At 40.2% G+C, this 18,383-nt stretch overlaps 1 protein-coding gene across 3 annotated transcripts in view; it reads right to left on the bottom strand.

Annotated features, from left to right (window-relative positions):
- Positions 1–18,383, bottom strand: part of LOC116849304 (microtubule-associated protein Jupiter) — a 140,370-nt gene that overhangs the window by 112,393 nt on the left and 9,594 nt on the right. The window contains exon 1 of one of the 3 annotated variants that reach the window (XM_032826298.1): positions 15,673–16,280. The exons of 1 other annotated variant lie outside the window; for it this stretch is intronic. In XM_032826298.1, coding sequence (XP_032682189.1) covers positions 15,673–15,713 — 41 coding nt within the window. In that variant the 5' untranslated portion in view covers positions 15,714–16,280. Of the gene's footprint in view, positions 1–3,518; positions 4,096–15,672; positions 16,281–18,383 lie in introns of those variants that run through there. One more of the 3 variants, XM_032826300.1, reaches the window with a different exon arrangement.

Below are 18,383 nucleotides of genomic sequence, written 5' to 3'. Positions count from 1 at the left end.
TCTCTCTCTCTCTCTCTCTCTCTCTCTCTCTCTCTCTCTCTCTCTCATATTTTTTAAGTTAGTATTGGAAATTGTATTTGTGATTATTAATCTATTATGTTCTATTAAGGCCCCTGATTCCTCCCTTTTGATCTTGATGTCAGAAGCGACAAAATGCATGTCCGAAATTCTTTCGTATAATTTCCAATAAAAACATATGTTGTATGAAAGAACACTTGACAGTTGTAAAATGCTCCAAAAACTGTCCTTTTTCCTTAACAGTCAATAAGTAACCGTAAAAATTTAACCTTCGGCGAATTGACTTAAAAGAATAAAAATAAAAACTGAATAATTGCTCAGTTTTTAGAATTAAGTTTAAGAATTAAAAAATGCGCGTGGGCACGATCTTCAAGCTGCAGCTTGAAACAGAGCGGGAGGAGCCTAGAAAGTCTCTTAACGCTCGCCAAGCCTCGTTTGTGAGCAAGTGCAATTAAAATCGCCATCGGATTACGTTACAAACGAGCGTTTAGCGGGATCGTTAGAGGCGGACGCTCTTCCGCGACTTGTTGAACAATTAACAGCTAACGGTAGCGCATTAAGTGCGCGCGGGTGATATTAGAAATCGCGTTACCAAGTAAAACCGCGCGCCGGTCTCTCTTCTCCTCTCCTAGTGTCGGCTTCGGTTAACCCGCGCTTCTCATTAACCGATCGGCCATTAGGCTCAACCGGTAAAGGAACAAATGCGCGCGTGTAATCATATCGCGTTAAATGTCTCAAATTGCATTGTCACGCGCTAAAAGTGCTCTGCTTTTCTCTAATTGAACGCACCGGAGGAAAACCGCGCTCTTCCGCTTCTCAAACTGCACGGAAAAAACATTTCAGTTCGCGTGACTGAACGAGAAAACAAGACGAAAGACTCATTGACGAGGAATAATATTTCTCTGTTACTGCGGCCGAAAATATTCATCTGAATATTCGGCTGCGTTCAAAACTCGGTTTTGGCAATTGTATATTCCGAAGGATCAGTGCATATTTAATACACGTGGAAACTGAAGTGCTTAGTGATAATGCGGCTGATAATGAACACTACCGACATACACTACCGACACACTAACCAGATTTTGATTCGCATCCATCCTACACTGAGAAAAAAATATTTAAAAATAAGCAAATATTTATTAATATTTAAACAAGATATAGTTAAATAATTTTAACAAAATCGGCATAGTTGAGGCACGAATCATTCTAAATTTCTCTAGCCGAGATTCCAACCAAAATATTTTAAATCTGTGCTAAATTAATTAAAAATGGTTCGAATCTCGGCCAAATCGAAATCCGGCAATTTTAATTAAAATTTTAACAAAATCGGCATAGCTGATACACAAACCATTCTAAATTTCTTTAGCCGAGACTCCAATCGAAATATTTCAAATCTGTGCTAAATTTGTCAAAAATGGTTCGAATGCCGGCCAAACCAAGAAATTATTTATATAAATAATTTTTTTCAACTTTGCACGCAAAAAAAGAACTAGCTTCCAGAGCTAAAAAATAACTGTGGCCGATAAGATGTGTCACTGAAATAGGGACAGCTAATGTCGATACTACCAAAGCTAAATTTATTCGCTGCTTAAACTTAGGCGCTACAGCGAAAAATATTAGCTGCTAGAAACAAGTGACTGTAGCAAATAATTGTAGCTGTGCGGCAAACTTCTTTAATATATACATACGATAAGAAATTTAGGAATAACTTAGCTATTTTCTTAGCTATTTGAAATAATGTGCATTTTTAATGTCACCTAATATATTTGTATTTCATTGCGAATGCATTTTAGCTGTCAGTCAATTCTTAACAGTGACAGCTAAACGATTAGTTTTTTGACTAAGTTTGAATCAGCTACCGCGATTTAGCTGATATTACTAACAAATAAACATAGGCAACCCGAAAATTCAGAAAATTCTGAAACATTGTGTGTGAGTAGAACATCCATAACACAAACCATAACCACCCCTCGAAAAAACATAACATTTTTATTTTTAACGAATATTTTCTAAAATACAAGGTATATGAAAAAATAGTTTATATAAAAGTGATAGAATATTTTATACTCTTTGTAACGGTATATTCAAATTTTGCAAAAATGAAAAATTTTTTAACCCCTCTTTCCCCACTCATTGGTTTCGAGGGGTGGTTTCACTTCTTTAAATCGAAATTTAGCAGAAACAAAAAATAGTTTTATATTATGGATAATAATAAGTTTTATATTATGCTAAGTTCTCGAAGCGCACTTAATCAGTAAAATCAACTATTTCTTTAGAACTATTGTTATATATGATATAGAACTCTAGAACTATTGTAAAACAAACCGGAACTCTAAAGAAATAGTTAATTTAAATAGTTTGTTTGATTAGGTGCGCTGCGAGAACTTAGCACACCTTTTTTTGAAAGTCTGTTATTTTGTATTTAATGACCGGAACTATTTAAAATTGTTGCATAGAGCTCTAGAACTTTTCAAGAGAGTGTCAGAACTCTAAAAAAAATGTCATTTTTAAATATGGTGTGCCAAGTTCACACAATCCATTTATCGCCTAATATTCTAAAATTTATGCTGACCTCTTCTGATTCTACTTAACCTACAATTTTGCAACAAAAGTTTTCTTTGGAACCTACAAATGGTATTTTGTACATTCTCTATTTTCAGATTCTAAGAACTACTTCGGTTTCCATATATATTAAATATACACTGATCCTTCTCAGAATATACAGATGTTAGAAAATTCTAGTCGGGAGGGAGGGGGAGGAGGAATAGAGCTAAAATTTTGACTCGGTTTCTTCATCTGGCTCCCAGATGATACAAAGATACAGTAACACACGGAAGAAAAAGAATGGTTGTGTTAACCAAAAATATAGTAAAACATGACAGCTTTTTTCTGACTTTAAGAAATCAATTCTTGGTTACGCTGATCTACTGATTCGTTGCTTTAAAAATGTTAATGATCGTGACAGAAAATTTTTATGAAGCCAATAAAAATTAGTCATAGCAACAATTCTTTCTTTTCAGTGAGGAATTGCCTTTTTGCGTATGGAAATATTTGATAACGACTGCTTAACAAAACGAGTAATCTTCGTTCAACGCCAATAATCTCATTTTAATATTAATTTTATTTTTAAAATGTCAACAATAAAAAAATATTCCCCAAACTATTCTTTTTTCTATATAGATTCTAAATTTCGAGTCGGGATATGTCTTTATTCTCGACTTCTTTATCGTCACAAAACATCCATTAACCCTTAAGCATTGACACAGACCTACAAAAATATTTCGAAGTTTGATAATTACTTGAGAAAGTGTGCGAAATGTGTGTTTCCTCGTCGCCACTTCATATTTTACGAGCCAAAGATAGACGGACGTGATGTATACACGCTTAAACGGGAGTGAAACAGCAATAGGTTTTTTTATTTCATTGGGAATCTATCAGACTCCTGTCAGTGCTTAAGGGTTAAATCCAGAAATATTCTATGTAATAAATTTGACACACACCTGAGAATATCGCCGTCTACGTTCTGCATCTACTGCTGGCCGCTTCGTCGCACAGAACACTCACTAACACATGGACACACTCGCGTGGAATACAGTTCAATCGGAAAAAAAACACCTATTAATTAACGCGGTGCCGCCGAGAATCCGATTAAGTATTTCGATAGCCGACGAAATCGATCGCGGGACGGGAATTCTAAACGACACACCACTACACGTGTCCGCGCCGGGTCGGTAAGTGCGTCGCTCGGCGGCTTGAGACGTAATGGCTTTGTTTTGGGTAAGTACGTGACGCGTGAGAATACCAAACAATCGGCGCGCTCGCGGGAAGGTCGAAGTCACCAACCGTCAAACGCAAACTGTAGTCACGCGTCGATTCATGACGAATATACCAGGTGACCGAGAAATCACATCAACGCTTTTCCAGTATTACGGATCTTTAAGTCACTGAATTATCATATTATTAATTATCATATTATTATTGATAAAATTATGGTAGAATTTAATGACAAAAATGACTTTCTCGATCACAATTTAATTATTTATGTTAATTAAAAAATAAAATAAATAATTATAAATATATATTATAATGATAAGAATAATTTATATATAGAGGTTACGAAAGTAGAATGCTTGTTGTTTTATCGACTCACTTATCGCCCTTTAAGCACTGACAGGAGTCAGATAGACTCCCAATGAAATAAAAAAACCTATTGCTGTTTCACTCCCGTTTAAGCGTGTACACATCGCGTCCGTCTATCTTTTCTTTGGCCCGTAAAATACGAAGTGGCGACGAAGAAAAACATTTTACACACTTTCTCAAGTAATTATCAAGCTTCGAAATATTTTTGTAGGTCTGTGTCAGTGCTTAAGGGTTAATAGACGTTTTATGACAATAAAGAAGTCGGGAATAAAGAGATATCCCGACTCAAAATTTAGAATCTCTATCAAGTTTTGATTATTTTACTAAAAAAGCGTGAGAGAAAGAGGAGCACATGTGGACGACGCGAAGAGCAGAACCACGTTTCGCGGTACTCGCGCGTATTGCATCTTGCAGCAGTCGAAGTTGCATTTACATCTCAGCGTGATCGCGTGAGCACCATCGCCGGAATTTTTTTCCTGTCGACATACAGCCGCTCTCGCGTCTTACCGAGAGAAGAAGAATAAGCCGTGACCGGTCGCCTTTCCGACAAGAGTCGGCGAGCGTTAATTGCTTAATATCGCCTAATAGACCTGGCGGAGAAAATCGGCGGATACGCGAGCAGTTTACCACAGCGTACTTAATTTCCTACGCGTGTTGTGATTCTCGCTTTCGACTTCTATCTATATACATATCTCTCTGGGCCTGTCTTCGTAACGATTCAAGCAATTCCTTAATCAGAGATAACTAAATCTCATCGGATACTTCTGATACACGCGCGCTCTTGCAACACCTCTCTTCCCATTTCCGCACACACGTAGTGAAAATTGCTATAGGATTTTGTAACCAACATTCTGCAATTATTTACTATCCTTTCATTTCATATAGAGTGCCCGGTAACTCACGAAAGAGCCGCGGTGTACAGGTAGATTAGAAATTAAACAGAACAAAAGACTCCTCTACCATTTTGCAAACAGTTATGTAAAATTTTGAGTTATATTTTAAAGAAGATTCGTGAATGATCACGTGCCATACAGTAGATGAGCTGTGATGGCGATGTTTGCCGCTATATACATACTATATTAGATCAAATCGAACAAATAAGTTTTCTATCAATTTTCAAATGACCACGTAGGTGTTGTAAAGAAGATTGTTGCATTATTGTGTATAACTGTACACCAATCTTCTTTAATTAATAACTAAATATGTAATTATATGAAAAAAAGAAAAAAATAATATTCTCCCTATATAGCCTATCCTGTGTCAGCTCTAACTCGATACGCGTTTCGTTCCAGCTAATCCTCTGGAAGCTATTAACATTGCATTTAACAAATATAAAAATAACTACAAGAGTGAATGGCTAAAAAATATGCCGTTGCATCAGTTATAAATATGTCAAAATATTGAAAAAAGAAATTACACGATGCTGAAAATAGCAGAATTTCCACGGGATTTGGCTGGGAAAAAACACCGAATGTGAAAGAAGATTTGAAAATCGAGTTGGAAAAATTAAAAAAAATGTTTTGAGGATATCTGGATATATATGATTTCCTGGTAGAGATTCCGGTTTCAACTTGGGCGTTGAAAGAACCTCTGCCGTCTTATCGGGACCGTCGTGTCTCTGATTGACAAACAAGCTTCCTTCTTCCCGTTGATCGGGTCTAGTTAACGCCTTCGAAGCTCAAGGCGCGTTTTACGGAACGCGTCGCTCGCGGCGAGCCCATAAATCTCTCGCGCGCAAAAGGGATGTTTATCTCGGCTCATTGTTGATGCTCGCGTATATGTGCAACATGTGCGATGCTGCTCGCGAACACAAGACGACGGCGACTGTGTCGTCGAGTGCACGCGAGCGGGAACCATTTGCCCGGGGAAATTTACGGTTGATTGTGCGATTACGTGCTAACGTGCACGCCGGTTGACGGCCGCCCGGATGGAATATTAAATCCCGCTCCTCCGGAGCTTCCTTCGCTACACTTTCCCGCAGAATCGTAGGAGACGCACGCACGCGCCTTCCCATACGTACGATCGCCGTAGAATTCGAATGTGTTCCTCTCGACTTGAGAATCAATTCTAATTGCTATCGCTATTCCCTCTGTGTATCGCGTTACGCGTCTTCCCCGCGTGGTCAACGACCACGCCAGAATGAGAATGCACGGGTAGAGTACACGAAGAAAAAAGAATGTGTCAACCAGAAAATAGTAAAATATGGCATAACTTTTATTTCTGGCTTCGATAATTCTTGGTTATATTGATCTATGCGACATCATTCATTAACACTGCAATGCGTTGCCCGAAAAAATTTTGAGACAACGAATCGGTAGGTTAGCGCAAGACAGAATTGATTTTCGAAGCCAGAAAGAAAATTTATGTCATATTTTCGCTATTCCTCTGGTTGACACAACCATTCTATTTTTCCGTATAATAGTTGTTGAATTTGTTCCAACTGACAAGTAAATCTACCCAAAAGGTACAATCCGATTTCTTTCTAATTTGGCAGAAATGTAGAAGTATAAAACATATTTAGGTTATATTTTTTCATTTTGGTTCACTTTGAGTTTCACGGGCAGTTTATAGTTTTTTAATGTTTTCACTCCTGTCATCAACAAGTACAATAAAAATGCATAAGAAATAAAATTGAATACAAGATATAGTTAAATAATTTTAACAAAATCAGCATAGCTGAGACACGAACCATTCTAAATTTCTTTAGTCGAAATTCCAACCGAAATATGTTAAATCTGTACTAAATCAGTCAAAAATGATTTGAATTTTGGCCAAACCGAGAGAGAGAAATTTGGCGATTTTAATTAAAATTTTACAAAATCGGCATAGCTGAGATACGAAACATTCTAAATTTCTTTAGCCAAGATTCCAATCGAAATATTTCAAATCTGTGCTAAATTAGTAAAAAATTAGAATATCGGCCAAACCGAGATTATTTGTATGAATAATTTTCTTCAACTTTTTACATATTTTGTTTAAACATTTTATTATTTATACAAATAATTTTACACATTTGATCTCATATTCATAATTAGCAAACCAAAAACGCCTGTATCTGGTATTCAATTTTATTTCTTATGCATTTTTATTGTACTTGTTGATGACAGAAGTGAAAACATTAAAAAGCTATAAACTGTCCGTGAAACTCAAAGTAAAAAATATATGACCTAAATGAAAAATATATGACCTAAATATTTTTTGTACTTCTACATTTATGCCAAATTAGAAAAAAATTGGAATGTAACGTTTAAGTAGATTTGAGAGATTTTCGGATTTGAATTCAGTTAGATGCGAGTTTTTCAGTGGAGAATCTTTAGTTACGAATCGCAGCATATGTCATATAATGATTTATGCTGAAAAGCCCAACTCCGAATTCAATTTTGGGTGTCTCACGCGCTTGACGATTTTCAAGTAACTATTACTGCGGGCCTAAAAGGGTCAATAAGGCTAGCTGCTAATCGACTCGGCGCGCGGCAGTTTTGCCACTGTCACGTTGCGGCTCGCAAATGGCAAAGGGGAGTACCCCGCGATTTTCATGCTACAGGCGTATGCACTCTCCGCCACTTCCGCCTCTCTGTTTAACGGCTAACGGCAAGGTGTCATCCACCATTTTCCGCCTTTCACTTTTTCCCACGGGCGCGCTTGATTTTCTAACCTTCGTGTGTCAGTCACCGGTTGAGCTTTCAACGATGAGCGCGTCGACGAGCGGCCGCCTTGGCCGAGCCGGTTCGTTCGCCGAACGATTTCGCAAATGCAGTCCGATTAAAACGCGAACATCACGTTCTCGCCACGATTGTGAGATGAAAATGTCCAAACGGAGATTACGTTGCGCGCACGCGCGCGCTTCAGTATGTACATTGCCCCGGACATTTTCTAAATAATTTAACGTCCGATTAGACGCGCATATGGCCCGCAATAACGGCGGGCTCATTACGCCAGGAATGTAATGACTATGAAAAGGTTTAATAAGCGATTTTTCTCCCAGGGCCATCTCGCTCGCTCTCCCGGCCCCCGTCGTCTCCCTTTCTCTCTTATCAAAAGCGGGATGCTATTAAGCTGTCAGAGAGCGGTGTGCGCGCGCATTTCTTGCGCGTATTGCAGGCACATTTCGCGTTTCTTGCGCGTATTACGGATGCGCGTCGGTGCGCGCGGGGCCGGCGCATAAAAATTTAGTAATGCATAAGCACCCGCCACAGCAGGAAGTTATCAAGGCGTGCACGCGTATAAAATGTAGCTGCATGTCGAGCAGTAAACACCTTATTGAAATTTCATTACGACGCGATCGCGAGGGCCCGAAATCGAGAATCTCGAGAATCCGCGAAACAAACGACGGGGCGTCGTGAATCGCACGCGAGCTCACTTCAACGTCACTCGTCTAGTTCGCCTGAACACGCGGAAAAATTCGAACGAACGTCCCCTTCGCTGCTGTAGACGTCGACGATGCTGCCTGATTAGCGATTCAGGTAATCTCGAGTCGAGCGAGTAACACAACCCCGTTAACGATGCCAAATCAAGTCTGGAGAATAAAAGATGCGAGTAACCTTCTCGCAGGTCACATTATGATACTCAGAGTAGAATACGATTTCGTGAGGAGATATTTTCAAAGCGCATGTCGCGTTTAGACATTCGCGCAACGCATTTATTTATTTATGTATTGTTAAAATTGATTAGGAAAACAGGAAGCGGCGAGAGGCGACGCGAAACGAGACCTAGAGAATCGAGAGTCCGAATAATCGTGTCTCATAGGTCACTATGATACTCGGAGAGCACGAATAAATGAGGAGATACTTTCAAATCGGACGCATTTAAATATATGCATGCGACATATATATATATATATATATATATATATATATATATATATATATTGCTCAAATTTATTAGGAGAACACGAACTGCTAGGAGGTAACATCACCATTCCGCCAAAGTCTCTCTCTGAAAAACACGGAAACATCTGATTTGAAATTGCAAAACACATTGTTACTTCTTCTTTGATTACGGAATCAATCGGACACGGAAAGTCATTACGCCGGATTTAATCGTTGAAAGTTCGACCACGAAATTCGAATTGCTCGGTCGTCGTGAAGATTCCGTGCACTAATTATCACGTCTAATCGAGGAACGCTCGAGCGAGGATTTCGCGAGTTTGGAATCATTACGCGTCGCGATTCGCGAGTCGGCCTGGCGTGCGCGCGCGAGAAAGAGAGAAAGAAAGAGAGAAAGAGAGACTGCGAGAGAGCTTTTAAAACCGGTCGAATGAGAACGGAACACGAGAATGCACGGGAGGATCGGTCAAACGAGTTGTACGAGCAAAAGCGACGTTCCCACTGCAACAGGACACCGATGACGGTACGCGGCCGCGTCCGTGTATCGCACTTGGCTCGAACCTTCGCGCGGTATCCGTGCACGTCGCTGGATGGACGTATCGAATGAAACGCGACACACCCTGAGAACAAAATAAGGATACGCTGGAAAAAAGCAACGAGAGCGAGCAAAACTAGTTTCCGTCAGCGCGCGGCCGCGCGGGGCATACTCCTCTCTCGTTTGTGTAAAAAGAAAAAAAGAAAAAACAAGCGCGTCGCTCGCGCAATTAGCGTAATTCGTCACTTCGCACGCACTCTTCCCGCCCGCGCTTCTACCTCACGTACCGCGCCTTACGGGCAAACACGGAAGCGAGTAAACCGTTTGCCGTTAATTAAAAATCACCGATCGCATGTGCTTGCGTGAATATTATTATCACACTTATAAGTAAATAAGAAAATAAGTAATTACTATAAGTAGTAAGACCCGATCTACAATAGATGGAGTAAGGAGTAGGATTAGGAGTAAGAAATAAGCAGTAAGTAAACAGATCAGTCACAATCGATTATTTTTGAAACGTGGGAATGGAATTGGTCAATTTGCTTACTGCTTATTTCTTACTCCTACTCCTTACTCCATCTATTGTAGATCGGGCCTAAGTGTCATTGCCATAAGGGTCGTTGAGAAGAATCTTGCAAAAAGGACCCATAAAAAAGTTTCGATTTAGCAAATTTCTCGTGAAATATGAACGATCCAAAAATTCCAGTTAAAGTTACCAGAATTCTATTCAAGATTCTGACTAACTTTTGAGATTTTTGAGGCAACAAGATTACTAGTTAACTTAGAATTCTGATAACTTCAACTAAAATTTCTTGTTCGTCCATATTTCATCAGAAATTGGTTAATCAAACTGAATTTCTTTTCCGTGAATAGAAATTTCTCACGATTTTTCCAGAAATATGCAGTGTTCTCTGAAATCTTATTTTTTTCTCTCTATGAAGAGAGTTGCAGAGATGAAACTTGTGCAACATTAGGAATCTCTTCGCGCAGAGTTCTCCTCGGGGAGGAATCATTTTCTAAAGACACTCGCACGAACGCTTTCACGCCGGATGCTGGATTACCGCGAGTGAGAAAGAGCGTGGCGTGTCTCGCACTCGTCACGTCCCCAGACGTTATTTCCGTGGTCTCGAGAGTACAAGGGACAAGGATTTGTCGTATCTCTCAGCATTCCCGGCGAGACATTCGCGAAGAATGCCGTCTGCGTCTCGCAACGGATGGAGACGCCGCAGCGGCGGGCCGTCGAGATTCGCGCGAGAAACGCCCACGCGGCCCCAACCTCGGCTCTCATTGTCCGTAGTGCTTTCTTCAGGGCGATTCGAGTGATCCTCATTTCGAAATTGTCAGCAATTAGACCGCGCTTGAGACGAAGAGGAAACGACGAGCGAGCCAATGAGAAACGCAAGTCGGAGTCATTGGCCTGGCGAACTTTGCAAGTCAGTGGCATGCGCGACCAAATGGCCGAGCACTGTCCCAAATCTCAAATTGCATTGAATTGCTCAAATTGCACTGATCCGTTTGCTCGTTTCTTTTTGGATTTGTATATTTAATAATCTCGTAACTATTTCATTCGACCTTGTATATTGCACAAACAGCTAAAACCCGTGTTAATAGTTGTCACCTGAAACTTATCTCATGAGATATTGAGACCCATAATAGTCATTACTTGAAATCTCATCAAGTGAGATGCTCAGATTTGAGTTCAGAATTTGGTGAAGAGTTCTTCAGTTGAATCGCGATTGCAGATATAACGCCGTATCATATAATTTAACTGAGAAACTTGGACTTAACTCTGAATAAAAATTTGAGTGTTTCACACATGAGAAAATTTTCAGGTAACAGCTATTAATACGAGCCTTAAAGTTGGATCCAAGTTTTACAATTTAATTATGACATGTGTGACACATTTGCATCTGTGTAATTGTGCGACTCAATTGGAAAATTTTCATCTAACTCTGAGTTCAAATCTGAGTGTCTCACTTGAGAAGAATGTCAAGTAATAATGTTTAATACAAACTCGAGACTTATCGATCTTCACGGCGTCGTCGAGAATCGACGGTCTGATCGACACCTTTACTTTCACGACGCAAGGAACAATGCGACGGAATCAGAACAAAACACGCGAAATTAGCACGTAAACAGCGTAAGATATTGCAACATGTGCGAATGTTTTCAGCGATGGTACGAAATGGAAAGCTTAACGAAAATATACAGATATTCTCGAGCATCGATAGGATCGCGATATCTTTGTCGCCCGTTATCGTCTCTTTATCGTATTATGTTTACCTTCTCACGCGAGAAAATACAATTTAAATTGTTATCTCGAAACCAGTAGATATTATCGCTGTCTTATCGAAAAAGTAATCCGATTGTCACCTGATGCGCTTAATAAACTTTCAACGCGTCGTCTATCTTTAACGCAAGCAAATAAATATATGGCAACCGAATTTTCAAACAGATATTTTTCGCGTTTCGCATTAAATAAATAAAAAATCCTTACGTATATACGTGACGAAAAAAATATATCCTAATTTGTATGAAATATTTAGAAAAGAATCTATTTTATATCTGAAGCTTGAGAATTTGCTGCTACAGTCAACAAAAAATCTGTCATATTTTATTATCCAAGATGCAGACTACTAAACGATCTATTAATCATTTATTATATTTAAGATTAAACGATTAAAATATTCTTTGACGAAAAAAATCGGCAAATCAGCAGTCGAAATTAATTAATCGTCACATATATAAAATCGCAAATATAATCTCATCCATGGATAAAATTAATTATCAATTAGTTGGATATTCAATCGCATAAAAGTTTGATTGACAATTAATTTCATTAAACGAAACTATTTGCGATCTTATACATAACGATTGATTAATATTAATCACTGATTATTTCAGTCAAAGAAAATTCCGATCGACTAATGTCCAACACCGCTATTGATATTGCCACGATATCACGTTGATATATTCAACGTTATTAATAATAACAACTTGCGTTGCCAAGCTCAAAGGACAGCTAGGTATTCAACAACAAAAAAAAGAAACAGATATTTGCTACTCTCGTCGGAAGTTATTTACGACTCGAGCTGATAATTCGCGAGAGCGATAACCACTGTATTTCTCAGTGTCTGGTTTATCTCTCGATCTCCGATTAATAGCAAGTCGCGAGAGTATACTCCGATGGGTACGGGAACGGCCGCGATTCGCACGAACAGGTGCGGAGGAAGACGCCATAGGGGAAAACGCCCAATAGTCGACGCTCGTTACAGCACTCACAAGTTTATCCGGACTCTCGCCCTTGCCCGGAGATCTCATCATCCAATATCAATGTGTATAGTGATCTATTAATTATTCATTAATTTATTAACAAATTAATTCTATTTTTATTTTCAACTTCAGCTTTTATATTATAGTGCCAAGAAGAAGTTTTTTTGTCTTTTATACATTTTTCCTATATACGCCTTTTCTCTTCATTTTTCCTTTTTATCGCATCTTAACCTACTTCCTTTTTCCTTTTTGCCTTATACACTTTCCTTATTCTAGGTATATCTTAAATCTATACTGGCAAATTCCATCCTTTTGGATTTTTCTTTATCCTTAGATTTTTTATCCTATATCCTTGGAGGTTTTGCCAAGCCTACCGAGGGGAGTGCGAGCGTACGAAAATTTTCCTCTTTCCTCTAAGAATCGAACCTGGGCCTCTAAGCGTGATAGATTAGTGTATAGTCCACTGTGCTACGCTCGCACTTTATTAACAAATTAATTATTTGCTAATTGTTCTGCATTATTATTTACTTATTCGTTTCCTTTTAAATCTCCACACACGCTGAGAAGAGGATTTCGTTGTCGAAACGGAAATTTGGTACATCGGACCAAAATCTGTTTGGTGATTGCAACCGAAAATTTTAATTGCACGAAAAGGAAACAATGGTTGTGCCGACCAGAAAAATAATAAAATATGGCATAGCTTTCCTTTTTGGCTTCAAGGATCAATTCTTGATTGCGCTGATCTATCGATTCGTTGCCTCAAAAATGCTTTTTTTCAGGCAACGAATCGCAGTGGTAATGAATAATGTCGCATATGTCAACGTAACAAAAAATTAGTTACTATTAAGCTGGAAGTAAAAACTGTGCCATATTTTACTTATTTTCTAGTTGACCTAACCATTCTTTTTTTTCGTGTGCCGCGCCTGTATATTTTGCTTTCTCACTGATACATCCTACTTGACGCAAGTAAAAAGTGGTGATGCCAAGCAAATCGCGTGTGTCAAACATTTGAGTTCGAAATGCAAAAGTTCAATTTTTTTCAGTGCACCTTAACCCTTTATCCACTGTGATTCTGAGATCATAATCCAGTTTCATCATTATTCACCTTCAATATGAATGCTGTTGCTATCTTGTTCTATGTGACATGAAAGTCACAATATGACTGCCTAACGTAATCTCAGAGCCACAAACTTATTTTAGGAAGATGAAAAATTAGAAAAATAAAATTTCACTCTTATTTTAGGAAGATAAAAAGTTAGAAAAGTAAAATTTCACATATTATGAGTTGAGTACTTTAGTTTTAAATATCCTATGTACACGAAAACTTATTTAAACATGAGAAATAAATTTTTGGACAGTAGAAAGTTAACACCCAACAACATTCGCGCAAGAGTGCCTAAAACGGATAGAGTGCCGACTACTAGACGTCTCCCGTCGATTCCCGCACCTGACATGAAAACCGCGGCATTCGGCACGGAGAGGCTTGGGATGATATTCGCGCGTGTCGTGACTCGTGTAGACGGTGGAAGCACGTCTGGCGAATGTCTCTCGTGTTGCTCTCGTTGCACCGGCATTAACCTTTGTACGGCTACGTGCCTGTGCGACTGGCCGGCCGTTTCTCCCTCCCTCTTCCCTCTCTCTCTTTTTCTCTCTCTTTACGCGAGCGTCTCGCAGAAATAGAAACTGGATTGAGTCTCGATTCCCGTTCGCCTTGACGCCCTTAATCGGCCGGTATTAACATCAGGATTTGTCTCACAAGGAAATCTCGCGAGTTCTCCCTGTCAAGCGTCCTTCCGCCATTAAGTGCGCGGCGACGCCGAGTGTCTCCACCTTCTCTCTTACATATTTAATTAACGATCTCTAAGACCTTCAACGTATTCAACAGAGATCTCGATCAATAAGCTGCGAATTAAGGAATATACTCGAGCAATGATAGAGCCCTTAGATAGAATTAAACTTGTTGATTCATAATATCAAATTAAATCGGTACACCGAGCGTGTCATAATTCGAAGAAAGATTCGGAAGATAATAAAATCGCGTAGGAGTCTCGCAAGCTCAACGTTCGCAGAAATCGTTCTACGTGTCGGCGCTTAAATCTTGATGTATGACTCACGCGATGTAATCGTGAAAAACACACGCGTGCACAACTGGATCACTCGAGTCACGCCTAACGCAAATGATTTCTCCCGTTTGCGCTCCAATTTTACACCGTGTCATTAAGAGGGAGAGGAGGAGAGGGAAAAAGAGAAAGAAAAGACAATAATCCGATCATCACGACGATGACCGATCGGTAATGCAGTTGGTGCAAGAGAGGAGAAAGAGGAAAACGAGGAAAAGGGAGCATATGCGCCTGATTATTAGAGATTTTTTAAAAGCAATTGCAACAGAACTCGTGCACGAGTTATACAGTACGCTCTCGTTATCAGGTACAAACTAGTCGCTCAAGGTCGAATCGATACGATGTACCGACACCGAAAATTCCCGGTGGATCGATAAAAAAAAAAGAAACCTGTTTCGTTAGTACACAGGAAGTTTCTCTTCCCTTCGTGAGAGTTCATGACACACACACTAGCATACTATATTCACTCGCAATCGCGTCGGATCTCAGCCGGCTCATAGAGCGACGCCATTTTAAAAGCGAGCGATTCAAATGTGCCTCACAGTCCGGACACGAATCGCACCCGTTTGTCCGTCTCGATATCGCACCACCAGGTCGTCGAACCGGTCGCGCACAGGGAGAAAGGCACACAGAGCTAGATTGTATGTGTTATGGCGACTGTCAAAAGGGAGAAAATCGACGGGCGAACGGAAAAGCCAGCGCAGTACGAATCTACACATACACATGTGTGCGCGCGCAAGTAAAAGGAAGAGGAGCATACCTGGTCTTGAATCTTTGCGTGTCGTCCTGGCCGGCCCACATGTTTCCTTCCCCCGGAGAAGATCAACCGGCGCGAACGGCGAGAGAACTCTGCTGTCTGATAACCTCAAAGCACCACGGAGCGATCGGGAAATTCTCTCCCTCTCGTGTGAATTGTCTCTTGCGACTGAGGCGTACGCGCGTGCGTGAGTGCGTGCACACACGAAATTCGTACCGGCACACGCGCCAATGACGACGACGACGACGACGTCAAGCTGGGTCAAGCTGGGTCACGCACTCTCGCGTTTCCTCCGTTCGTGTGGCTTCCGCGCGTCGCGGAGAACGGGCCAAAAAGGAGCGGGGCACCGGCTGGGCCGGCTGGCTGGCTGATGCGAGCGAGAAAGCGGAATATAAGGCCCGCGCAAGAGAGGAAGGAAAGAATGAACGGACGTCGCGAGAGAGAGAGTGGAGGCGCCACCTCCGAAAAGTCGAGAAACTCACGCGAGAAACGGAACAGGGGAGCAGTAGGAGATGAAGGAAGAACGGGAGAGAAAGAGAGAGACCGTAAGCACACCGAGATCCGCACCGCTGCCGTTGCGCACGATCACGAAATACTGATGGCGCTGAATCGGCGCGGCGAGGTGCGGCGCGAAGTTGCACGCGGACGGCCGACAACTTCCGAGCGACCGAGTGAGTGAGCGAGCGTGCGTGCGAGAGAGAAGGAGAAAGAGACAACGGGGCGAGGCGGCGCGCCGATCGCAACTGCACACGGAGCCTTAGGTTTGGGGTGAGATTCAAAAAAGACTCCCTCGGATCGTAACACGCGATGTCACACGTGACGGTTGGACAACGTACAACGCGTCACGTATAGGAAGGAAAAAGAAAAAAAATAGTCAATACTTTCTTTCATAATGTGTCTGTCTCCGTCGCTGTGGAGATAAATGCAAAACATCTTTTTGCTCGATTTAGCACGGTCGATGTGATTGAAATCGGCGGGCTGAGAAGAATGAGATTGAAATTTGATTAAAATCCATTGCTCCCCGGCTCTATTGTTAATTGACTCCAAGTACCGAAGAATGCGAGATAAAGGGGAGACGTGTCTCGTTGTTGTTAGTCGTACAACAACAACAAGCGCAACATTGCGTACGCTGGAGAAAGAAGAAGGTAAGAAAAAGAAAGCGCAGCAGGTGCGCGTTGCAAGCAACTTTGCGAGAGCCCGAGTATACATTGGGTCTTAAGCGCCTACGGGTACAGCGAGTAACCACGAGACTCTGCCCTTAGGCTCATCGTCAGTCACGGACACCGGATAATTTTCTCCTGGGAATGCACGCTAAAACCGGGCCAGCGACAGCGGTTATATTTATCTTACCGACCGTGTCGCCGTTTCCCGTTCTTCCTTTTCTGTGTAAAATCTCGTGTTTACTTAAAAATACGCTCAACCCACTTTCGGCCCTGGTCAATGCGCATCTTTTGAATTTCACCGATTTACATATATTTCTGCGAATTGTATATACCTTTTTTTATAGATTTCTTCGCGATTATTATAAATACCGCGTAAAATGTCATTATGTCGTCTATCTTCAACGACTGCTTTTCAGAATTTGCAGTTGTACCTCTCGTTAACTTTCCCTTTTTTTTACTTTAGATAAAATATTGAACAGTAAATTTTAGAGAAAACGCGCTGATCGAACTTTAAATAAAAAATTCGTGAAACTAAGAACACTTAAAGGAAACTAAAATCTACTCCACTGTGACAGAAAAAAATATATAAGAAATAAAAAATATTTTATATTTTGATATAAGTATATATAATAACATATTTACTTATACTAACATAAAATATTCTTCAAATAAGAAAATATACATTTTCCTAAAATATTAACTTTTCACGAAAATAATTATCTATTCTATTTAAATAAAATAACTTAGATTAAATTTAATAAACTATTACAAATTAAATATATTAAATATTAAATTAAGTACAAAAACTTAGAATTTATTTAATTAATTAGTTAATTAGATGTTATTAGTACCCATCGAATAAATATTTTTTATTTTTTAGATATTTTTGTTCTGAGTGTGGAATTTAAAGAAATTTGAGATGTGATATCTTATTGGGAAGTATCTACGCGTTGACACGATAACTAACCGACCGAAGAAAAATCTGATCTCGTTATCCCATCGCAAGATGTCTAATTACCAGACATTAAGGACAATCTCAAACATTTTTTTCTTCAGAAACTGCTGTGTACGTCTTGCGCTCGAATCTGCAACCGTAATTTTGCCGCACGTGTTCTTGGCAATAATATCTAAATTTAATTATATTAGAGATTTAATTTTGAATATTTTTCGAGTGTACACAAGCGAAGCCGTTGTACTGTACGAGTTACAAATTGTCGCAGCGCAACATTATCTGTGATCAATTAGTCACGATTATCGGGATATATCGAATTCGATATCGTCCTTGAAACTGTCGCGATAATGACGCGATAATGACGCGATAATGACGCGATAATGACGCGTCCCGGGATCCCGGATTCTATTGATAATTTTCGTCGCTTTGACGAATTAATGCACCCGATAAGTCCATCGTCACGTAACAGCGAAGCGAGATTCCTTTACGACGAAGTCGCGACGACGCGGTGCTTCTGCGTCGCTGTAGTAACAGCTGTTTTCCGTAGCATAGTGGTCGAACGAGTCTCTCCCTCCCTCCCTCCCTCCCTCCCTCCCTCC

This window comes from Odontomachus brunneus, unplaced genomic scaffold, assembly GCF_010583005.1.
Source record: "Odontomachus brunneus isolate Ranch 3 - 2012 unplaced genomic scaffold, Obru_v1 Obru_scaffold_110, whole genome shotgun sequence".
NCBI classification, from domain to species: domain Eukaryota; kingdom Metazoa; phylum Arthropoda; class Insecta; order Hymenoptera; family Formicidae; genus Odontomachus; species Odontomachus brunneus.
Note: the sequence above shows the minus strand (reverse complement) of the source record. Positions and strands in the feature narration are given on the sequence as shown.